The sequence below is a fragment of the Pezoporus wallicus genome, unplaced genomic scaffold (assembly GCF_028554395.1).
Source record: "Pezoporus wallicus isolate ANWC-B61680 ecotype Strahan unplaced genomic scaffold, APGP_CSIRO_Pwel_v1 contig_7178, whole genome shotgun sequence".
In the NCBI taxonomy this organism is placed as follows: domain Eukaryota; kingdom Metazoa; phylum Chordata; class Aves; order Psittaciformes; family Psittacidae; genus Pezoporus; species Pezoporus wallicus.
In genome coordinates this window covers 1,053,161-1,072,556 of record NW_026636884.1, presented here as the reverse complement: position 1 = coordinate 1,072,556, position 19,396 = coordinate 1,053,161, and the positions used below count along the sequence as shown (strand labels likewise).

The following is a 19,396-nucleotide window of genomic DNA, read 5'->3' as shown; positions in this document are numbered from 1 at the left end:
AATATTTAGTACTACAAGAAGCTCCCCACAGGGCAAGTTAAAGTCTTGGAACTGCATGGGAACAAGGAAGCCTGTGCTGTTACCTTAATACTGCTCATCTGCAGCTGACAATGAGTGGACACCAAAAAAAAAAAACAAAACTCCCAGCTACAACAGCCTTCCATTTTCTGTGCTGTTTCTGACACACAACACTATATATTATCATTCCTTCCTGTAAACTTCTACTGACCTTCAGAGTGCTTAAGCATAGTTGCACTGAGGGAGTAGTTTCAGCAAGTTGCCAGAGTCTCTATATAGCTACCCAAGGAGAGGAGCATTCAAGCAAAGGAATTAGACATCTGAGACAGACAACTGTAAATGACCATAATAGTCCCTTTTGCCTTTTAAGATCTTTTGTATACCTTCCCATCTTCAATTCTGTACAAGTCTGGGAATGTAAGTACAGCTGCTACTCTCATTTCAGTAACTTACTTTCCGTGAAGTACATAAAAAAGGAATTATATTCTAACACTTCTACTGTAATTTTCAGTATCTAGTAATGGCATTCACTTTAATGAAGATACTCTGATTAGTAACACCAGGGATATGGCACTAACACACAGCTGCAAAGTACAGCTGTTAGCAGGCTTTTGGGTTTGTGTTGTGTTTTTTTTTAATTACTCAACATCATTCCTTTTGATTTTATTCAAGGAATAAAAATTACTATGTACAGGTTTCAGACTGAAATACAGGACATATGCTGCCTTATAAACAGTACACATGGGTGTACACGTATATTTCAGACACAGTCACCACCCGCTTTGAGCAAGAGACACTGACTCTCATGAAGTTTTCCGCGAAATTTAGGTTGTTTACCATATCCCACTGAAAAAAAAAAAAAAAAAATCAAAAAAATTTTAGCTAAAAGAATTAAAAATAAGAAAAAAATTACTCAATAAATTCTACAATAATTCCCATATTTAAAGGTCATGTTAGCTCTTGGTCCCTACTGTTACAAGCTTGTTTAAGGATTCAGAGTGTTTATGATGCAACACAGCTGAAGACTTCCACTGTGCTCCATAACTATTCAGTAAAAAGCAACAGTACAGGGCTGAAGAAATTGCTGCTTCACATTAAGAAAAATATAACCTTGGAAGAAAACAAGAGGCTTTGAACAAACTCACTACAAAGCTGTTTTCTAGCCTCAGACTAATTCTGAACAGAACTTAAGACAGTGATCTCTGACAGTCAACTAAAATGATTCCGATTTTTCTGGCCAAAATAAAACAAACAGTATCTCCTTCTCCGGACAGCTCTGTCAGTCTGAAGCACACAGCCAAGAGAAACACTGGATGTTGTCCAAAAGCATGATGTAAAGAAACCCTCAACTCTGAATGTACTTTCTCTCTGTCTTCTGGTCACTTGCCATGACCTTCTGATTCAAAAAATCCTTAAAATAGTTCAGGAACAACAAATCAAAACATTAAAATATCTTAATATGATTGCTTTATAGCTACACACTGCTGCATTAAATCTAATGCAATGTTTACTACTGTGTATGTCTGCCCTCTTAATGATGCGATGGACCAATGTTACAGCTGCAGGATTTGTTTCAGGAACTTCCACTTCCAGGCCTTCCTCAAGGTATGAATGTACGGCTCAGAAATCACATACAGATTCATATTTGCCACATACTGGAAAGCGAATGAAGATATTTGATGCATAAACATTAGTCGTGTTTGTTTACTTATACTCTGAAATTCCTACATCTTTCCTTTTTTGTGCAGTAATATGGTATTTTCTCTGAATATTTAAGTGGAAATGCAACTATGTTCAAACAGAAATACTTGCCATTGACCATCAATGATCCTTCCCATTCTTCTTTCAAAAGATTATTAAATGCTAGTATAAGGAAAATTAATGCAATTTGCAGAAAGAATGAATGACAGAATGAAAAAAAATCAAAATTAAGTATTCTAGTAAATAAACTATGTGGAGAACATGGAGTGTTTAGTATATTAGTAAATCAGGTAAATTTGTCAGAGAAGTATCTTAAAAATTAATGTGCTCTCAACTTCTCTCCAGTAACAGGGCACTTGCTTTTAAAGAGTACAGAGATAAGAATCCTTTTTTGTGGCTAAATTGATAAGCATTTCTTAAATATGCTACACATGTGAAAATGTTCATCAATAAGTGTCCTTACACTGTATTTCCTCAGACCTACAGAATTACGTATTCTTAAAAAATCTTTTTATCATGCATTAATTTGGTCAGAATAACAGCGAACATTAAGCAAGCTCATACAAGGGCAGAGACATGTCACATGGAAGAAAACTGTCAATACATTTCACTCAACATTCACATTATCACATCATTTCAATTAACTCTATACTTGTGGGTTACATTTGAATATTATTACATCTGCTATCATAATACTCAGATACAGGAGGAAAAAAATAAAGAAAAATGCACAGAAAGTATTCTTACGTTGTATTTCATGCAGACCTCAAGCACTATGGTAAAAATGGAAGCTTAGTTGCCTCATTTACATGACTGTCTCAGATGTTGTGCCTTTTTTAATTTAAAATCAAATATTTTAAGGTTTAACATAGGAAATTACAGCACATGAACTGATAACACAGGTCAGGCATAGTGAGAACTAGCCACCATAAATACATCTTAGCTAGAAGGTCAGTGTGTTATTAGTCCCAATTATGCTGAAGCATGTGGCAGACATTTATTCACTGCTGAATGAGCACAGACCACTGAGCTGAACACTGACTTCCATCACAGACAAAGGCCTATGCAATAATCATCTTTTCTGCCAAATTCTATAAGGATTTACTTTTTGCGCACTTTCTTGGGTTCAGAGCACTTATTCTTCTGTTACAATAAAGATACAAAATATCTATAAATATCTCTAAATTTTCAGTACTTTTTCCTAAATCTTTTGTTGGTTTTTTTTTGAAGTTGGCAAGTCTGCAATTAATTTTAAATATATTTCAAGTTAGAAATATTCCTTGGGTGCTAGTCAAATATTCCTAATACAACAGGGGCCAGGCCAAACTGATGACCTCACTGTGATTTAAAAATATGTATATGAGCTCTATTTCCTCTTGACATACAAGAATTTATACAGATTTAATTCACAGCATTCCATTTTTTAGAGCTGAACAGTAACAAAGGTGACAAGTTGTCTGTTTCTATATGGGATAAGGTTTTAGGTCAAACCTAAAAGAAATCAGTCTTGTTCCAGGCTACCAGAATGATGCTCACTGCACGGCCCCCATTTAATGAGCAAAACATCAGAAAAGAGGGTGAGATTTATTTTTACCTCTACTTTATGAACTAACAAAGAAGCTTGCTATGACAGTGTCCTTCTATGGGCTCTGCTTCTACAGCTGATACCCATTCCTTTATGTCCTCCTTGAAATACCCAAGGAAGAATAAGAGACACTCAAAACCATGAGAGAACAGGGGTGTGAGGGAAGAGAGGGGAGCAAGGAAAAACATATGATAGAGAAATTACAACCAATTTTGCAAGAGAACTTTAAAATCAGCTCAGCAGGGAGAAGACTTCAAATGGTTTGCCTCTTAAGCGCCTGCAGAATGTTAATAGTTGCTGTGCCAAAAGAGCTGAGCTTCTCAACACAGCATACATGCCTTGATCCACAGATCCCCTACTTGCATATTCTTTCTCTACCTGTACCTGGCAGACTTAATCTTGTCAACGAGTTTATTATTTTTACATTTGAGGACCAAATCAATGAAGTCTAAAATGTATGCATTCCACACAAAAAAAAAACCAAAGGACTGATTAAATTTAACTGACATACCACCAACAAACATTTCAAAGGCACATGCACACCACTAAATGACAAATGCATAAACATAGCTGAGGCAAACTAAGCAGCTTACAGATGATGTTCCAAAAAGATAAACTAGCTTATTAATATATCTGTTCTGTAAGTTACAGTTATAGCTGCAGATTTAAATCATGGTCTTACACCATAGAGCTTAAGGCACTACATTCCTCTGAACCCTCAGCATCACCTTCCTATAACAATACTATTGAATGTTTCCACAAAGAGCATTAGAAGCCAGAAGAGACCATGGTTTTATTTTAAACTGCACAGTAAATATGGCAAGTGATAGGTTATGGGCTCTATTAGACTAATTGAAGAGAAATGCCATCTTTTTTTATCCTAAGCTTGATTATTTTTCTTTTTTATTTAAATTTGCTTGCATTAGCATACTCCCCCCCCCACCTTACAATATTACTACTAAGAAAACTGCTGCTTTAGGACACAGTGAAATTGGAACTTTAATTCATGTCCCTATGGATCTTGGGAAAAAGCCAATGCAAGTCTTGAACTTTATCATGATAAACCCCTGGCACCCACTAATCACAAGATTGTATCTTCACATAAGATAAGGAGAAGACTTTTGGCATGGGAATGAACACATACACCTAGCTGTTTGCAAAGGCTTGCAACCTGGCAGCCTTTCAGTAAGGCTTCACTCACATAGCTGTTACTGTATACTCTCCAGCTATGGCTGGGAAGTTGATAATCCTTAAGATATGAGGAGAGTTTTGATTTCTGACACAGCATTCCTGAGATAAATGCAGGATCAGAGAGATGCTTTGAAATTCCCAGAGATACCTCTCTAGTAAACTGCTACATGGGAGCAACTTTTAACAGTGTCTTTAAAAAGGGGGGGGAGGGGGGGGGGAGAGTTAACTCACAGAACTTGTGCTTGCCATCAAACAATATATTAAATATAACCCAGACACAGAAAATGAGAGCATCCCAAATCCTGTTTTTCCAAACTTTCCTTAGTAGTTTTGCCTATCTCAGAGATAGGCACTACTATTTCCAACTCTTACTACAGTTTCTTGTAAATGTTTTTTTTTCCCTAGTACAATTCCTTCCCCCTGCTGTTACTATGTATCATCTCACAGCATAAACTTGCATATTAAGCAGAATCACACTATATAAAGAATAGTCACCTTCAAGTGGTCATAAAACTTCCCTGCCTATATAATTTTAAATATATTTCATACACATATTTTGTCTTTCTGATTGATATATTAGCTAGCTAACAACATGTCTTACCAATACTTATCAATGTGTTTACCACAGATCCAAGATGGTGCATGTCACTACTAGATGATACTTGAGTAGAGGTAGGACTTCTACATCGGTAAGTACACTTTTGTCTAGCTGACATACCCACAAAAGCAAACAAGTGAAAGATTAAGCCACCTAGAAACACAGAACCGTAACATACCGAGGTCACATGCAACTGCTGAAGGACAAAATAGTTTATACTAGTTCATTACCTTTTTCCTCACATATTTAGCCCCACCCACTAAACATAAAAAGTCACAGGAAACTAATACCTACAAGTTATCATTGTGGACAGTCCACACGGCTACATAAACCAGTACACCACCTCTTGACCTCGGCTCTTCCATTTACAACCACGGTGCCATCTACTGCTTCAACCCACGCACCACTTTTTCCTGTCTGCATGTATTCCTTTAGCAGACTGGCTTCTTTTCAGTATACTAACATAGAAATTAGGCCTCAAGGTTAAGTGAGAGAATGCTAAGAGCTGCGGGGAGAGAAGAGTCCATCTAGGACAGTGCAGCACTAGAAAAGTAGAAAAGCAAAACAGCAAATAGTTCAACTTCTCAGTGACTTGCTTTACAAAACACACTGCAGTAAGGGTGTTTTTTTGTTATTTGAGTGACTTTGTAATTAGACAGAAAAAGGAACACAGAACTGCAAGTGACTGAAGGGCTGCTGCCAATGCCCAGTATTTCACTGCTGCACATGTTATCAAATTAAATTGCAGTTTCCTCTGATAAGAAAGTTTTGTAGGCATAATCTACCTATGTCAGGTATGAGGAATGCAAGTACCAAATGACTTCCTGCCTAGTTAACCTGCTTTACACTCAAAATGGCTCAAATCAGATTTGCACAGGCAGCACAAACCTTCAGTTTTAGCAATAGCTAAAAAATAATTCCTTAATGCAACATGTGCTTCTGCACTAGATGTCCAGACAAATGCTATTCTGTGGTTCAAATCTCTACCACTCTGCAATGAACAATAAGGATTTCCTGAGGAAAAACATCAGTCACAAACTGAAGCTTTGTGCTATTTCACATCAACTACCCACTTGCTGTAAAAATCAATGAGAGGCCTCAACAGGGAAGTGGTAAAAGCACTTGGGAAGCAGCAGGGAGAGAGGTACAATGAATTCTTAATACAATGCCTCTCTTCTCCCAATTTTCCCCCTCTGCCTCCATCCTCCTACTGCTCCCCAAACAAGTTCTCCTGTTTAGCATCATAGGCAAAACACAGTACTTGCTTTGAGACAAGAACAAGGGGGCTAAATGCTAGCATACACCATCTGTGTCTAATCTAGCCAGACAACCCACACCACCTCTTCCCCCAGCAGTGATATGGCAATCCGAGTTGTGAACGCATGCTGTGACAGCTGCATCCACCCCCTGGAAGAGCTGCACTCTTTTCCTGGGGCAGCTGAGTTAGCTAGTTTAAGCAAGGCAGCCATACACTGCAAAGATGTCAGAGCCAGAGTTAGTTCAGGAATAAGCGGAGGATCAGACATTGGTATGGTAAGAGATCCACTGCCAGAGAGATATCTGGATATGACTAAGGCTTTCCAGAGGCAGGAATGCAAGTGTTATGGCATTCTGTCTTTCATCCTCTGTTCTCTTTGTTGGTTTTGGGAATCTCAGAGAGGTAAAAGTCAGTAAACATAGTAAAAGACAATGTCGTCTACTATTCCTGGGAAAAGAGGAGATAATAAGACTGAGATGTAGGGGAGACTAAAATTATTAGGAAAAAAGGGACTTTAATCTAAAAGGAAAACAAAAAAGAAACCAAGCAGCTCCTTTTTAAATGCACCACAGCATTTGAGAGAGGCAGATAGTTATTAAAATGAAACAAAATTTTAACAGCTATTATAACAACAAAGCAAATTAACAGCTTAGGGATATAGTTAATGAATTAAACCTGAAAGATTTAAAGTAGACTTTTAGCACCAGAAGGCAGAACACAGATACATTTTCATAAATGAATACAGGAATATTCTATAGGTAGAAGGACACCTAGATGAGTACTCAATTGGTTTTGATCCATCTGTAACTATAATTAAACCAGTATTTTTTTGCAGGCCTTCAGTAACAGAAACTAGACACACCTTTGTGATCAATATACAAGCTAATCTACACATTATTACTTCAAGTTATTTAGTGTCCACTTTATTTCCTGAGTCCCTTAAAACTGACTAAATATGCATAGTACTCCAGCACTCATCTGCAAGCGCTGCAGTTAGGAATAGCAGAATAAGAATGACAAAAGAACAGGTTACACCCTTAATCTTTACTTTTACTCTTGCAGTCATTTCTACACAATTTATTGGCCCCTATTCCCATATCACTTCTGAGCTCTAACATGCATATGGACAGGAGAGTTTACTCTGATAAAGAGGTGCTGGGTTCAAAACCCAACCACCAGTCATTCTTCATTTCCACAGTAGAATAACATAGCATCCTGATTATGTTAAGTACTAGATGACACTGTACATGACATCTGATTTTTTCCTTACAGATCTCTTAAGCAAAATAGCCCAAATATTTTAGAAGTTACATTACCTGTCAAAGGAATGGAACTGTACAGGCTGCTCAGCAGCTCCATCACCAAGAACTCCAAGGAAAGCTGGTGGCAGAAAAGCAGAATCCACTGCAGTCACATCAGCTGGTGTGCTTACCAAGCTTCTCAAGATATCTTTTACATTGACATTTTTTGCAGCTGGCGCAGAAGCTGCAGGCTTACTATCCTGAGTTCCAGTCCCACTTCTGCCCTCCTGAGACTTATTTACTTCTAATGAGAGTGTGCATAGTACTTCACTGATTACATCTGGACCTGCACTGACATTCGGAGGTCCTGCTTCAGCAACACTACTGGAACTGTTTGTTTGTCCCGAAGCTGGTTCCTCCCCAAGACCAGAATCCCTTCTTTGTACGGATGCTGTACTTTCTGAATCTTCAGTGCAGGCTGAAGTACCAAGAGCAACAGATGGGTTTTCCACATCTGTTCATACCAAAAACAGAAAACACATTTTAAGTCCATTATTAGCAGAACTGCATTCAACACACTGCTCCCAAGAAGTAACACCAATAGGTGACAAGTGAAATAACACAGCTGTATTTCCTCTTGTCTACTTAGAGATTTAATATTATCTCTATTTCATAGGAAACTTAAAACCAAAAAAAATCCTTCAAATTTCTAAGAAGAATGAAAAGTTATAACACTGAAAACAGAAAAGGGAATAGAAGTTATTGACTCAAAAGTCAAATAATGAAAATTAATTCACTGACTTAAAGAAGCGTAGGAGAAAGAAGTCTCTCAGTGGAAACAAAAAGCTGCCAGTCAGTCTATGCTTATGCATACTTAACACAAAACAGTAATGTTTCTGCAACAGAATACTTCACTACTTCAGCAAGATTAACTAGGTCCACACAGCAAAATCAACCTATAGATTAGATTCTTCTCACATCAAAGATACACACAAATACTGAGGCAAATTAAATACTATAATGTTGCTTATTTAAATAGTTATAACACACATATTTTTATACAATTTCACATGGACTTCTATAGAATTTTAAGATGCATATGCCACATTATTTCATTTGGCCAAATATTTAACAGTTCACCTGTAGCAGGAGTTTCATTATTTTCATTCCCTGATTCCTTGAGTGACTGGCTATCGTTTGGTTGTCTTTCATTCTGGGGTTCCAGTATATCTCTGTATTTTGAAACCATGAGCACAGAAATAAAATACACAACAGCCAAAGCCAAAAACTGAGCCTGTTTACTATCCTCCTGTAAAAAAAAAAAAAAAAAGACACACACACAGATTTTTCCATTACAATTTCAGCAGCATGTTTTATTTTTCTGTAAAGTATGCCCAGTGCTACCATAAACAGACTGAGAGTAACCTGATATGTCAACAACAGTAGAACAATATTCTCTAGTCACAGTTTGTCTCACCTATAAAGCTGAGGAATACAGCAAATGTATACAATTGGCACTAATCCTTTCATTTTTCACTTATAAATACGAAAACTTTGACTAAGATTGTGTGTTTTGACTACATGCTTGGAATTAGTGCAGGGACTAGGTCCCCTTTATTTATTTATGGATGTTTCTTCTATTACATTTCCTCAAATGTGCCAAGATATTAACAGCATTTACTGTGAAATGCAACCATGCAGGTGTACTCAACAAAACTGTAAGAGCATTTATTAACTGTTACATATTAATGAAGGAAGTGGAACAAATTCCAGAACCAGCATTAAGTTTTACTTCATCATCAGATTGTCCAGAATGGATGTACTGTACTATGTACAACTTAAAACAAGAATTGGTAAATATGCATTTGCATTTCAGCTGTAACTTTAACAGATTTTAAGAAAATTTTCAAAATAAATATTACCATGAACTATGCCAGGCACCTCCCCAGAACTTCAGTCACCCCTATTGAAATAAAGAGCCACACGCCAGCTCTGAGTAGACATGATTTATCCTAGGTCTGTCCCTTTTGGTGGTCAATAAAAGAAAAGCTTTGTACATGCTGGATCACAGGAGAACAGTACAGTTGGATCCCCAGTGACCAATATGTGTTGAGCAGTTTTATCCCCGATTTAGATAAAAGCTCAGGTAGCATTCAAGTTTTCCCTCTGAGTAGTTCAAGAAACTAGATTAAAATATAAAGCTCATTTTATCATGATTTTAGAGCCTATTGAAGGCCTATGTTCCATGAAGAGTTCTTTAATAAGCTATAGTGGAAGAAGTTTGTGAGAAATTCTCTATTAAGAACAAGGTAACACAACTGGATCCTACCTGTTACGCTGAAAAAAACCCCAAACCTATATACCACCCCAGCTTGATGCAAATCCTTAACTTTCATAAAACAAGAGAGAAACAGCAGGCTAGTAACAGGTTAGCATCAGGCAAGCACAGTGTGAAATTGTTAGAAGTTCCCTATGATGGTAAGGATTCTAAACAACTTTCTTGCTAGATGAATTTTTGCAAGACAGTTTTCAACTGTACTTAATATTGTGAATTTTAACTATTTAGATGCAAGCATAAGCAGAGCTCAGAAAAAAAATATTCCAAAATACATCTTTTAAAGTCTATTTTTTCTTCACAGCTCAGTGTAGTAGCCAAAAAGCAGAGTTACTGCGTCACTTTATTTGTGAGACAGAAACCAGTAGATTAGAAAAGCAAAAAGTGCAGAGGTTGTATGCATACTGGGTTATTTAAAAGAATAAATGGTACACAAAATCTGCTTGATTTTGAAGACTGCATCATTAGGATTGTTTTGGTTGCCACCAGTATGGAAAATTCACTTCCTGTTAATCTTTTGCACACTATATACTGAAGTAGGGGTAAAAAAAGCTTGGTTCAATCAATAATTAAAGACAAAAATGAAAGATTCTTCACTATTCTGGATAGGCCAAAAGTCACTGTGCAAATCATTACACTTGCTAAATAGTCCAGTTATTGTCAAATAAGTTCTAGTGTCCAAGCCTGTGGCCACCAATAACTCATAGCCATTATAGCTGCTGTATTTGCTTACAGCAGGTGTGTTTTTTAAGCCATCAATCTCAATTTCCTCGATATCAGCTATAAAGTTGCTGACAAAGGACAAGGATATTCTTAGTCAATTCAAGAATAAAAAAACATATCCATATTTACAGCACGTGCACACAAATTGGTTCCTCTGAGGGGGAGTAAAGGAATTACATGACCTCTAATTTCTAATTAGCTAGAAAGATATTAATCTCTCAAAAACTGTACATAAACATCTTTATAATACATAGTATACGTAAACAGTTTGCCTATGTACAGCATATGAAAGTATATATTTGTACTTAAACTAACACAGTTAATATACAGTACGAAGAATTCCAGAGAATCAGCTCTTAGGAACAACCAAAGAGCCTGATCAGCAGGCAGCCATTTTCACCTCTCCCTCTTTCCAATCACAAACACTACAAAACAGCTGCTGAGTATTACAAGTTCCTAACTGCTGTGAGCAGTATTCAGTTCTTGTAAATTAAATTTAGCCAAACTACATAACACAGAGCAAGTGTCCAGCCAACAAATACATGCAGAAATCAACCTACGAAGAAAACAACATTATTTGTAACTTACTATGTCTCTGAACACTACTGCTCGAAGTCGATTAATATCCATATCCTGCAGAAGTCTGTCATGGTCTCGTACTGGAGAAATGCCCCCAGTCACAATGTCCACTGGACTCTATTAAAACAACCAAAAGCAATCGTTTCAGATTCTGGTTTTAAAAGCACTCTACCAAGAATCATTAAGTGCATACAGTTGCTCACAGTACATCATATTGTCACAACTACAGCACAAAGATCAGATATTCATTTCATCTTTAAATGAAAAGAAAAATCTGGCAAATTCTTGAGACAGATTTATTTCACTGTGGAAGGTTAAATATGTGAGTGTTAAATTCAGATCTTGGAACATCTACTTCAGGATTTCCAGTGTGCACACCCTTCAGCTATACAAAAGTACCAGTGGAACAGGTATAAATTTAAAATCTTATGCCTCTGTAGAGAATAGTAATTACTGAGCTCCTGAATGGGGTCTTATACTTGCCTTTGCTGAAGAATTTGCTGTTCCTACAAAGCCCTGCACTGTTTTTTGGTTCTTCACAATGTCTCCAATAGGCTTCATCTGTACATGCTGCTGACACTCCAAGCAATTTCTTACTGCTACTGCACAAACTTGAAGGGAAAAGAAATGTTAAGAATTACTCTGGGAAATAGTATTGTCTATATCCCTTACCAAGAAGTATAATACATTTCTGTTTATCACTTAAAAAAGTTTGAGCACATCAATACAATGATATTTTGCTTCCCTAAATTTTAAATAGTCACAAAAGATTGCTCAAAATTCTTTAATAATTTATATCTAATAATTAATACTAAACTATTAGAACATGTATGCTGTATATCTAATGGATACTTCAAAGTGAGTAAGTTAGCATCCCCCACTGAAATTTTACCATGCATACAACCATGGGGCGGGGAGGGTGAAGACAGCTCAATTTCACAGACTATCAAGAAAGACAAGTGATATACGGAAGTGAAACAAATGATAACGTTTGCTTCACAATGCTTTGTTACTCTTGCACTAAATGTTGTGAAGTTACACAATTTATTTTTTTTTAGCTTCACAACTGTACCTGTTTCATCTTCTAATATGATTTATTTTCAAAGGAAAAAAGAACTACCCCACCTCTATACCTGTTTGCATCCCATAAATCTTGTTCTACCTGCACAAAGTTTTAATTGCCTAGAAAGGGAGAGGAAGGCTAGTTACTGTTGAGGCTCTGAGCTGCTCTGGCACTCATGCAAATAAAAAATTTTTCATTACAAAAAGTGTTACAGCATGCAACTAGCATGAATACTCTCCTCCTGTATTAACTAACTGAACCCAGTTACGATGGTGTATGTTCTCGTTTGTGGAACAGTCATTACTTTTTTAGGTAATAACCACTTCCTTTCAATCCAATTTGATCAAAAATGTTATAATACTGGATGCACTACTGCCCAATTTGAACCCTTCAGAAATTTACATCTCTAGTTTTCACCATACCTTCATCTAATGGCCTCAAGATTTAAACTCCTTTTCTACATATTATAAAGGTTCATGATTCTGTATATGGTAAAAAGTTTCTTTTTCTCGAAGCTGCTATATTCTCAGCCTTGACTATTTGGGGAACTTTGGCAGAAAAAATATCTTCATGGATAAGATGAAAACATGCATCCACACAGTCAGGCTACCAAATTTAGTAATTTCTTTTATTTAAACCTTTTAAAGAGGAAAAGAACCCCATATATTCATTGCAGAAAAATAAAACAATACTTAAAGATCCCAATGCTTCTTTGGCTAAACTTAATCCTGATTTAACAAAAAGAGGGGGCAAAGCTAACAATTGCTAACTATTTTGTAAAAGCAAGTTCCTATACTCATTAAGTCATTTAATTTGCTTACCCAGACGAAGACACTGGCGCAGAACTCCTCCAGATGACATATTTTTCTCAGACTCAATGTCAGTGAAACCAAGAGAGCTTGCAAAAATCAGCACATCCACCAGGTTAATTAATCTCTGGAGAAATGTTAAAGATGCTTCTACTGAAAGTCCTTGAGTTGGCTCAATATTCTCCAATTCATGCTAGGCAGAGAAAAATTGAAAGTGACATTTACCTCTTCACAAAGGTGATATTTCTACAACTTAAATGAAGAAAAATGTATGCTGGAAGTCCATTTTCAGTCGCATGCAAAAGTAGTAATTAGTTGTATTCTAGGAACAATCATTAGTATTGGGATTTAATCCCATTCCAGACTGCTGCGGGATAATGAAGCCAGGCAACTTTTTTTATGTCTTCAGGCAAAGAGGGCAGGCACCCTATTTATCTTAGGGAAAGCATGGAGGAAAAGGGAAGAATGAGATGCTGTGGAAATATCCCACACTGTTTCAGAAAACAGTGATATGATAGTTAATGCACTGAACAAAGAAAGGCATCCTCCCACAAGAGATATATTTTAAAATAAAAAGAAATTTCTTACAGTAGCAGATGTGGCAGCAGAGAGCAGTGGCAATATACCACCACAAGCCATGATCATGTTGTCCATCAATTGAGAGATGAGGTGAATTGTGTTGTGCACAAATACGACATTGTCACTGCTATTCACAAAGTCCATCACAGTTTTTGTAGAATGGCTGTCCAAAACAAACATTCAGAATTCAGCTCATTTTTGTGGTATTTTAGCATCTTTATGCTTTCATAAAACTAAAACCAGTTTAGCAGTGAGGCAGCAAAGAACACATGACTGCAAGGGTCCACTGATACATCTTAATCAAAACCTAAAACTACCTTTCCTTCCTGTTCTCAAACCTCTCCAGATTATAGCTTGCTAAAAACACCAAGATATGTGTTAATCACCATTTGGATAAACATATATTTAGGCTAGTCTATGATTACTTGCTATAGCAAAAGTCACCGTATCAGGCAATACAGTGGTTTCCTGGAAGTGTGAATTAGATCTGAACTTCAATCTTTGGAAAAATAAAGCGAATACTAAGGGACTCTCTGAGAAATTAAAAATGAACAAAACACAAAATCCTGAATCCTCTTAAACATGGAAATTATTTTTAAAACAGAAAAGAAATAAAAATACATTTTAGCTATATCTGATGATGTCCTGAGAGGTTAATTTAATCACATCCTGGATATTAAAATCAGACAAAAAATCACCTAAATTTAATTTTTTTTAATCACTTAAGTACTCTATTTCTTCATTCCTACATTCCTTTTCTATCAGATCAGTACAGCTATGTGGTTCAATTTAAATTTGATATTCACTACAAGATAATAATAGACACAATTCAAAGTTATTCTGCAATTACAAGGCAGATACATATACAATTCAGCATTACAAGGCAGAATTAACACTGTTTTCAAAGTTTCTTGTTGAATCACCAACTATAAAACCAGCAACATAGCAGGTGCAAATTAGTAAGTAATGAGTACTACTTGGGATAGATTTTTTTTTTTTAGTCCATATTTTGATAATAAAAGATGAAGGTCCTTACATCAGAAACATGAAAATCTTGTTCCAATAAAAATCAACAGTGAGACTGCCACTGATTTAAATGTAGTCAGGATTTCAGTCAAAATATGTCTGTAAAGAGTCTTCAGAAAAAAAAAAAAAAATGGGTATAGGTCACAAAATAAGTGTAGGTCTACTGAATGAAGAGTAAAAGTAAAATACCAGCTCTGCAAAATTCAAAGAGTAACTCTGAGGCAGTTTCAACAAAATCTCAAGTTAATTATAATCGCAATTCCAGTCTGGGTCATGTCATATAAAGCACAGAAATTTACCTTCTCCACATCTGTATATCTGTTTCTATGGAAAAGAGTAAGTCTGTGAGCAAGCGCTGATGCATCAGTGACCACTTAAATTCAGGAATACGGAATACAGTTGACCTGGAGTCTCTTCTCTGTCCATCTGACATAGCAGCTAGCTCTTGTCCTGAAGAATCTTGATGCCTTAAGGTCTGAATACACAGTTCGCCAACAAAAAGAGAAAAAAAGAAACCCCACCACACTCTGGTTATTAGTTTCCACAGCATACACCGAAAGGCATTTAATACACTTGAGATTTTAGATATTCATTAAGTTTAGACTGTATATATGGTTACAAATAAGTCTAAAACTATTACACAAATCCTATTTACTGGATATACCAAACCTACAAACTAGTCTACAGCTGCACTACCACACTTGTTAGTCAAGGCATACACAAGCAACAACCCAACCTTACCACAGAGGGAGCATGCATTTCTGTAGACAGTGGTTTTCCTCCTTTAAGGAAGAATGGTGCAGAATGAAGAGCATCCATTAGCAGGTATCGCTGCAAAAGGGAAGTACTCAGACACATGACTCTTTAACCATGAAAAGCTGAGTTAGAAACTAAAGACTAACATGGTGGAGCATTACAGCATGCAACAGAAGCTCAGCTTTAAATTATACTTGCACAGAAAAGTTAGGCTGATGTGATGGAGTGACAATACTTCAAATTTTATAGTATCCAATATATCTACATATTGTGTACCTGCAGAGTAGCTAATATAAAAATAATTTTCACAAGTTCCATCACAGGATGATGATATGAGGATATGAAAGATATGAGGATATGAAAGAAACTTGGTGCTATTTTTTTTCTGCAAAAGCAATATTTACTCCTCAAAAATTGCAAGAGTCAAGAATATAAGAGACCAGATTGAAAAGAGTAAAGGCTGAGTAAAGCAGCAGAAGAAATTCTAAATAAAATCCTCTCCTAATATATTTCTTTCAATTCTTCAAACTTAAGAATAGAAATGCCAACACAGACGAAGTGTCCATCTAGCCAAACACTCAGTTTCCATCTAGCCAAACACTCAGTTTCCATCAGCATCCATAAGTGGATGCACAAAGAATAAAATCTTAGAGACTTCTCAGTACATAAATTAGTAAGAATTATTTTAATAACTCTTACTATTAATCAAGGGTTCTCACTATTTTAATCAAGGGTCGAAAATATTCTTTAGATAACTCATAAAATCCAAACATATTAAATTCCCCCAAATGTGTGGGGGGTTGTTTTTTTTTTCATAAGAACTTCCTTTAATTTTTAAGGTAGACAGAAGAAGGACAGGTAAATTTACCTCAGGTATGGATCTGGAGGGCTGAGGTGCTTCTAGACATGTGTTAGCTTTCAGTTCCAGTCTTTCTGTATCTGATGCAACACTAGTAACATCCAGCTTTGCGATTCTTTTGTCAGAGGCTCCAGCAGGCTCTGGCACATGTGTATTTGCATTTTCTTCAGTTGTTTTGGTTTCACTAAAAAGACTCTTTTCTTCCCCCAGCTTCTTTTTCCCTTGTGATATTGGCTGAGTCGTTACTTCTTGAATTGCAGATCTCACTGTGTCCGGTGAAGAAGCCAGTTCTTGTTTTGTCCCATCCACAACTTCTGTATCTTCAGACTTTACAAGCACAGATTCAGGTTGATTCTCTATTGCTATTTCCTGCTTTATCACTTCATTTTCATTAGAGCTACATTCCTTGTTCATTTCTGCAAACTCTTCTGAATGTAAATGCATACTGCTTTCCTCTTTCAAATCAACAAAGTCATCCTCGTCTTCCACCTCTACTGTTGATTTTTCCAGTCTTTCTGGACTTTCAAGAGTTTCTCCTTCCAAAGTAGTTTGCATTGATAAAGAAGCAGCAGTGGCAGCTACTGTTTCTTCCACAAACTCATCAGCTTTGCTCAGAGAATCTTCAATTGCTTCAGCTACTCCAATACTAATTTCTGAAACACTGGGTTTTATTCCTTCTGGTTCTGGAGAAAATTCCCCACAAGGCACTGCTTTTAAATCCTGTGTAGTCTCCCGGTCTTCCCTTTCTAACTCCTTTCTGTGATTAGACACCAAATGAGTTTGTCGGTCACCAGTTGATGAAGTATTTGTCTCCTTTTTTCCAGTACTGCAACCCATGTCATCATCAATAATGCAGGAAGGAGCAGCATCTTCTTTTACCTCCAAACATTGTTGCTTTCCCTTGGTTTCAGCTTCTTTGCTAACTCCAGAGATTGTTCTAATTGGAGCTGAAGAATGTATTCCGTTCCCTTCACATGCTTTCCCTTGGTATTCCTTGTACATTTGAGAAAGACTCTCTTTGTGCATTTCAAAAGTTACCTAAAACAACAGAGTTGAAAGCATGTTAAAAATTATATATTTATGACCATGTAATCTAATAAAAAAAAGTTGCTCAAATCAAAGTTGTACTACAGATTTATAGCGGATATTGTCCACATGATTAAAAAAAAATATTTCACATTGGAGATCAACTGGGAGAAAGTTTTTCTTAAGTAGACCTGTTACTCCTGGCCAAAAGAAAGAAATGGGGGGCAAAGGGGGTATGTGGAAGTAAGGCCAGAGTCAAAAAAATCCTAGACCGATCCTAAGGACAGGAAATTAAATTTTTACTAGAAGTACTCAAGAGTTTTAAAGACTACTTTTAAAAAGAAAAATCTTTACATTTTAATTGGAACTAGATGATCTTAAGGTCCTTTCCAACCCTAATCATTCTATGGTTCTATGACTTACAGTTAATACTTGCATAATTTCCTAGGCCACTTGAAGTCATCTGTAATTAGAGTTATCTGTGCTACCTGCATTCAGGTAATTGCATGGGATGTGGGTAAAAAATGCAACAGCCTAACAACCAGAAAATTACTAAAATTTGAGATAGCTCACAATCTCAATTTTTCTGCGACAAGTAGCAAGGGCACTTACTATAGCTGAGCTTTCACATCATTTTAGCACCTTAAGTAGGCTCAACAAACCATAAACAAACTTCTGAGAAGCTCACATTACAAAAATGCAGCCCCAGTGTAACAAAGCCAAAATTCTAAGGATCTCCAAATGATACCTAAAATTCTCCAGAGAACTCTTTCTCTGGTGGATGCTATTCAGCCAGTCTAAAAGGCACACGAGAACAAATACACAATCTAATTAAAGTGAGAAGACCTTCCGATGCATAAGCTGAAAAAAAAAAAATATTGTTCTTAGGTATAGTAGGAAAATACAGATAGAAAAATTCTTTATATACATACTGATAAAACTAACTTGCATGAATAAATAACTGCAGGTTGAAAGAAAATCTCACTAGACTAACTGACATTTTTATTACACTGTCATTCAGTTTAGTTTATCTATACCTATTTAGGATTTAGATTTATCTTTTATAACAGAAGTGTTTATCTGTAAGCTTAGTTCTCAAAATTTTCCTAAAATATAAAAAATAAACCCCTCAGCTTCAGTTTAACTCTTTTCTTTATCATAAACATTTTCCATAGACAAAGAGCAGGACATTTTACTCAATATGAATGCAAATTTTCTTCTCCTCTTACATACTAAACTCATTCATTTGGATCTCACCTAAAAGTTCCATGTACATGGTATTCAAAGGGATGATTAGTCAGTAGAAATATTTTCTCTTAAGACAATACATGCAAGTAAAAAACTTGCAAGTTAAGAAGGTTCTAGAAAGTCTTCCTGTGCTAGTTTTAAATCAGTTATGTACAAACAAAAAAAGTGTGAATGATTACGTATGAGTGAAAGGTCATCCATCTGTCACAATGGATTTATAAAATATTTGATTATAGGGCATTACAAAATGGGGAGGGAGTGGGGTGTATTATTATTTTATAAATCCTTCCTTCCTGAACTGTTCCACAGTCAGGATGTCAAAAGCAACTCTACCTGGATCATGCTAATAAGCTCCCTCACTTTTCGTTTTACAAAACATGATTAGGAAAGCTACTACTTTTGGTCAAATCATTACAATTCTGAAGAAGATAGCTTGACAACTTGAGCTTATCTCCAGCTACCCTTCTCACTTCTTTCTCCCACTGTTGATTCCTCTATAGCCAAAACTACTAAAATTTTTATTCCAACAAGTACTAAAGAGACATTCAACAAAAATATTTCAGCAAAACTTACCATATACACGCCTCAGAAAGCAGACACTGACCAAAAATATGTATACTTCTTACCTATGCAATGCAAGTATATCTATAACAAATCTATGATAACACAGCTACCTTTATTAATTTCTGTCTTCAGTATCAGACTTGCTACTGCAACTTTCATTTTGAAAAATACACAGGAAAAGTAACTCCTCAAAAGTATTTGCAGGCTTTAGCTACACTACATCACCACACACTTACT

General features: G+C 36.2%; 1 protein-coding gene across 1 annotated transcript in view; it reads right to left on the bottom strand.

Moving 5' to 3' along the window:
• The window catches only part of LRBA (LPS responsive beige-like anchor protein), a 400,308-nt gene that overhangs the window by 306,223 nt on the left and 74,689 nt on the right, over positions 1 to 19,396 (bottom strand). Inside the window, exons 23-30 of the mRNA XM_057402038.1 lie at positions 16,331 to 17,359; positions 15,006 to 15,181; positions 13,690 to 13,843; positions 13,114 to 13,294; positions 11,713 to 11,840; positions 11,239 to 11,346; positions 8,733 to 8,901; positions 7,668 to 8,106 (exon numbers count right to left, since the gene is read on the bottom strand). Of these exons, the coding sequence (XP_057258021.1) occupies positions 7,668 to 8,106; positions 8,733 to 8,901; positions 11,239 to 11,346; positions 11,713 to 11,840; positions 13,114 to 13,294; positions 13,690 to 13,843; positions 15,006 to 15,181; positions 16,331 to 17,359 (2,384 nt within the window). The remainder of the gene's footprint in view (positions 1 to 7,667; positions 8,107 to 8,732; positions 8,902 to 11,238; positions 11,347 to 11,712; positions 11,841 to 13,113; positions 13,295 to 13,689; positions 13,844 to 15,005; positions 15,182 to 16,330; positions 17,360 to 19,396) is intronic.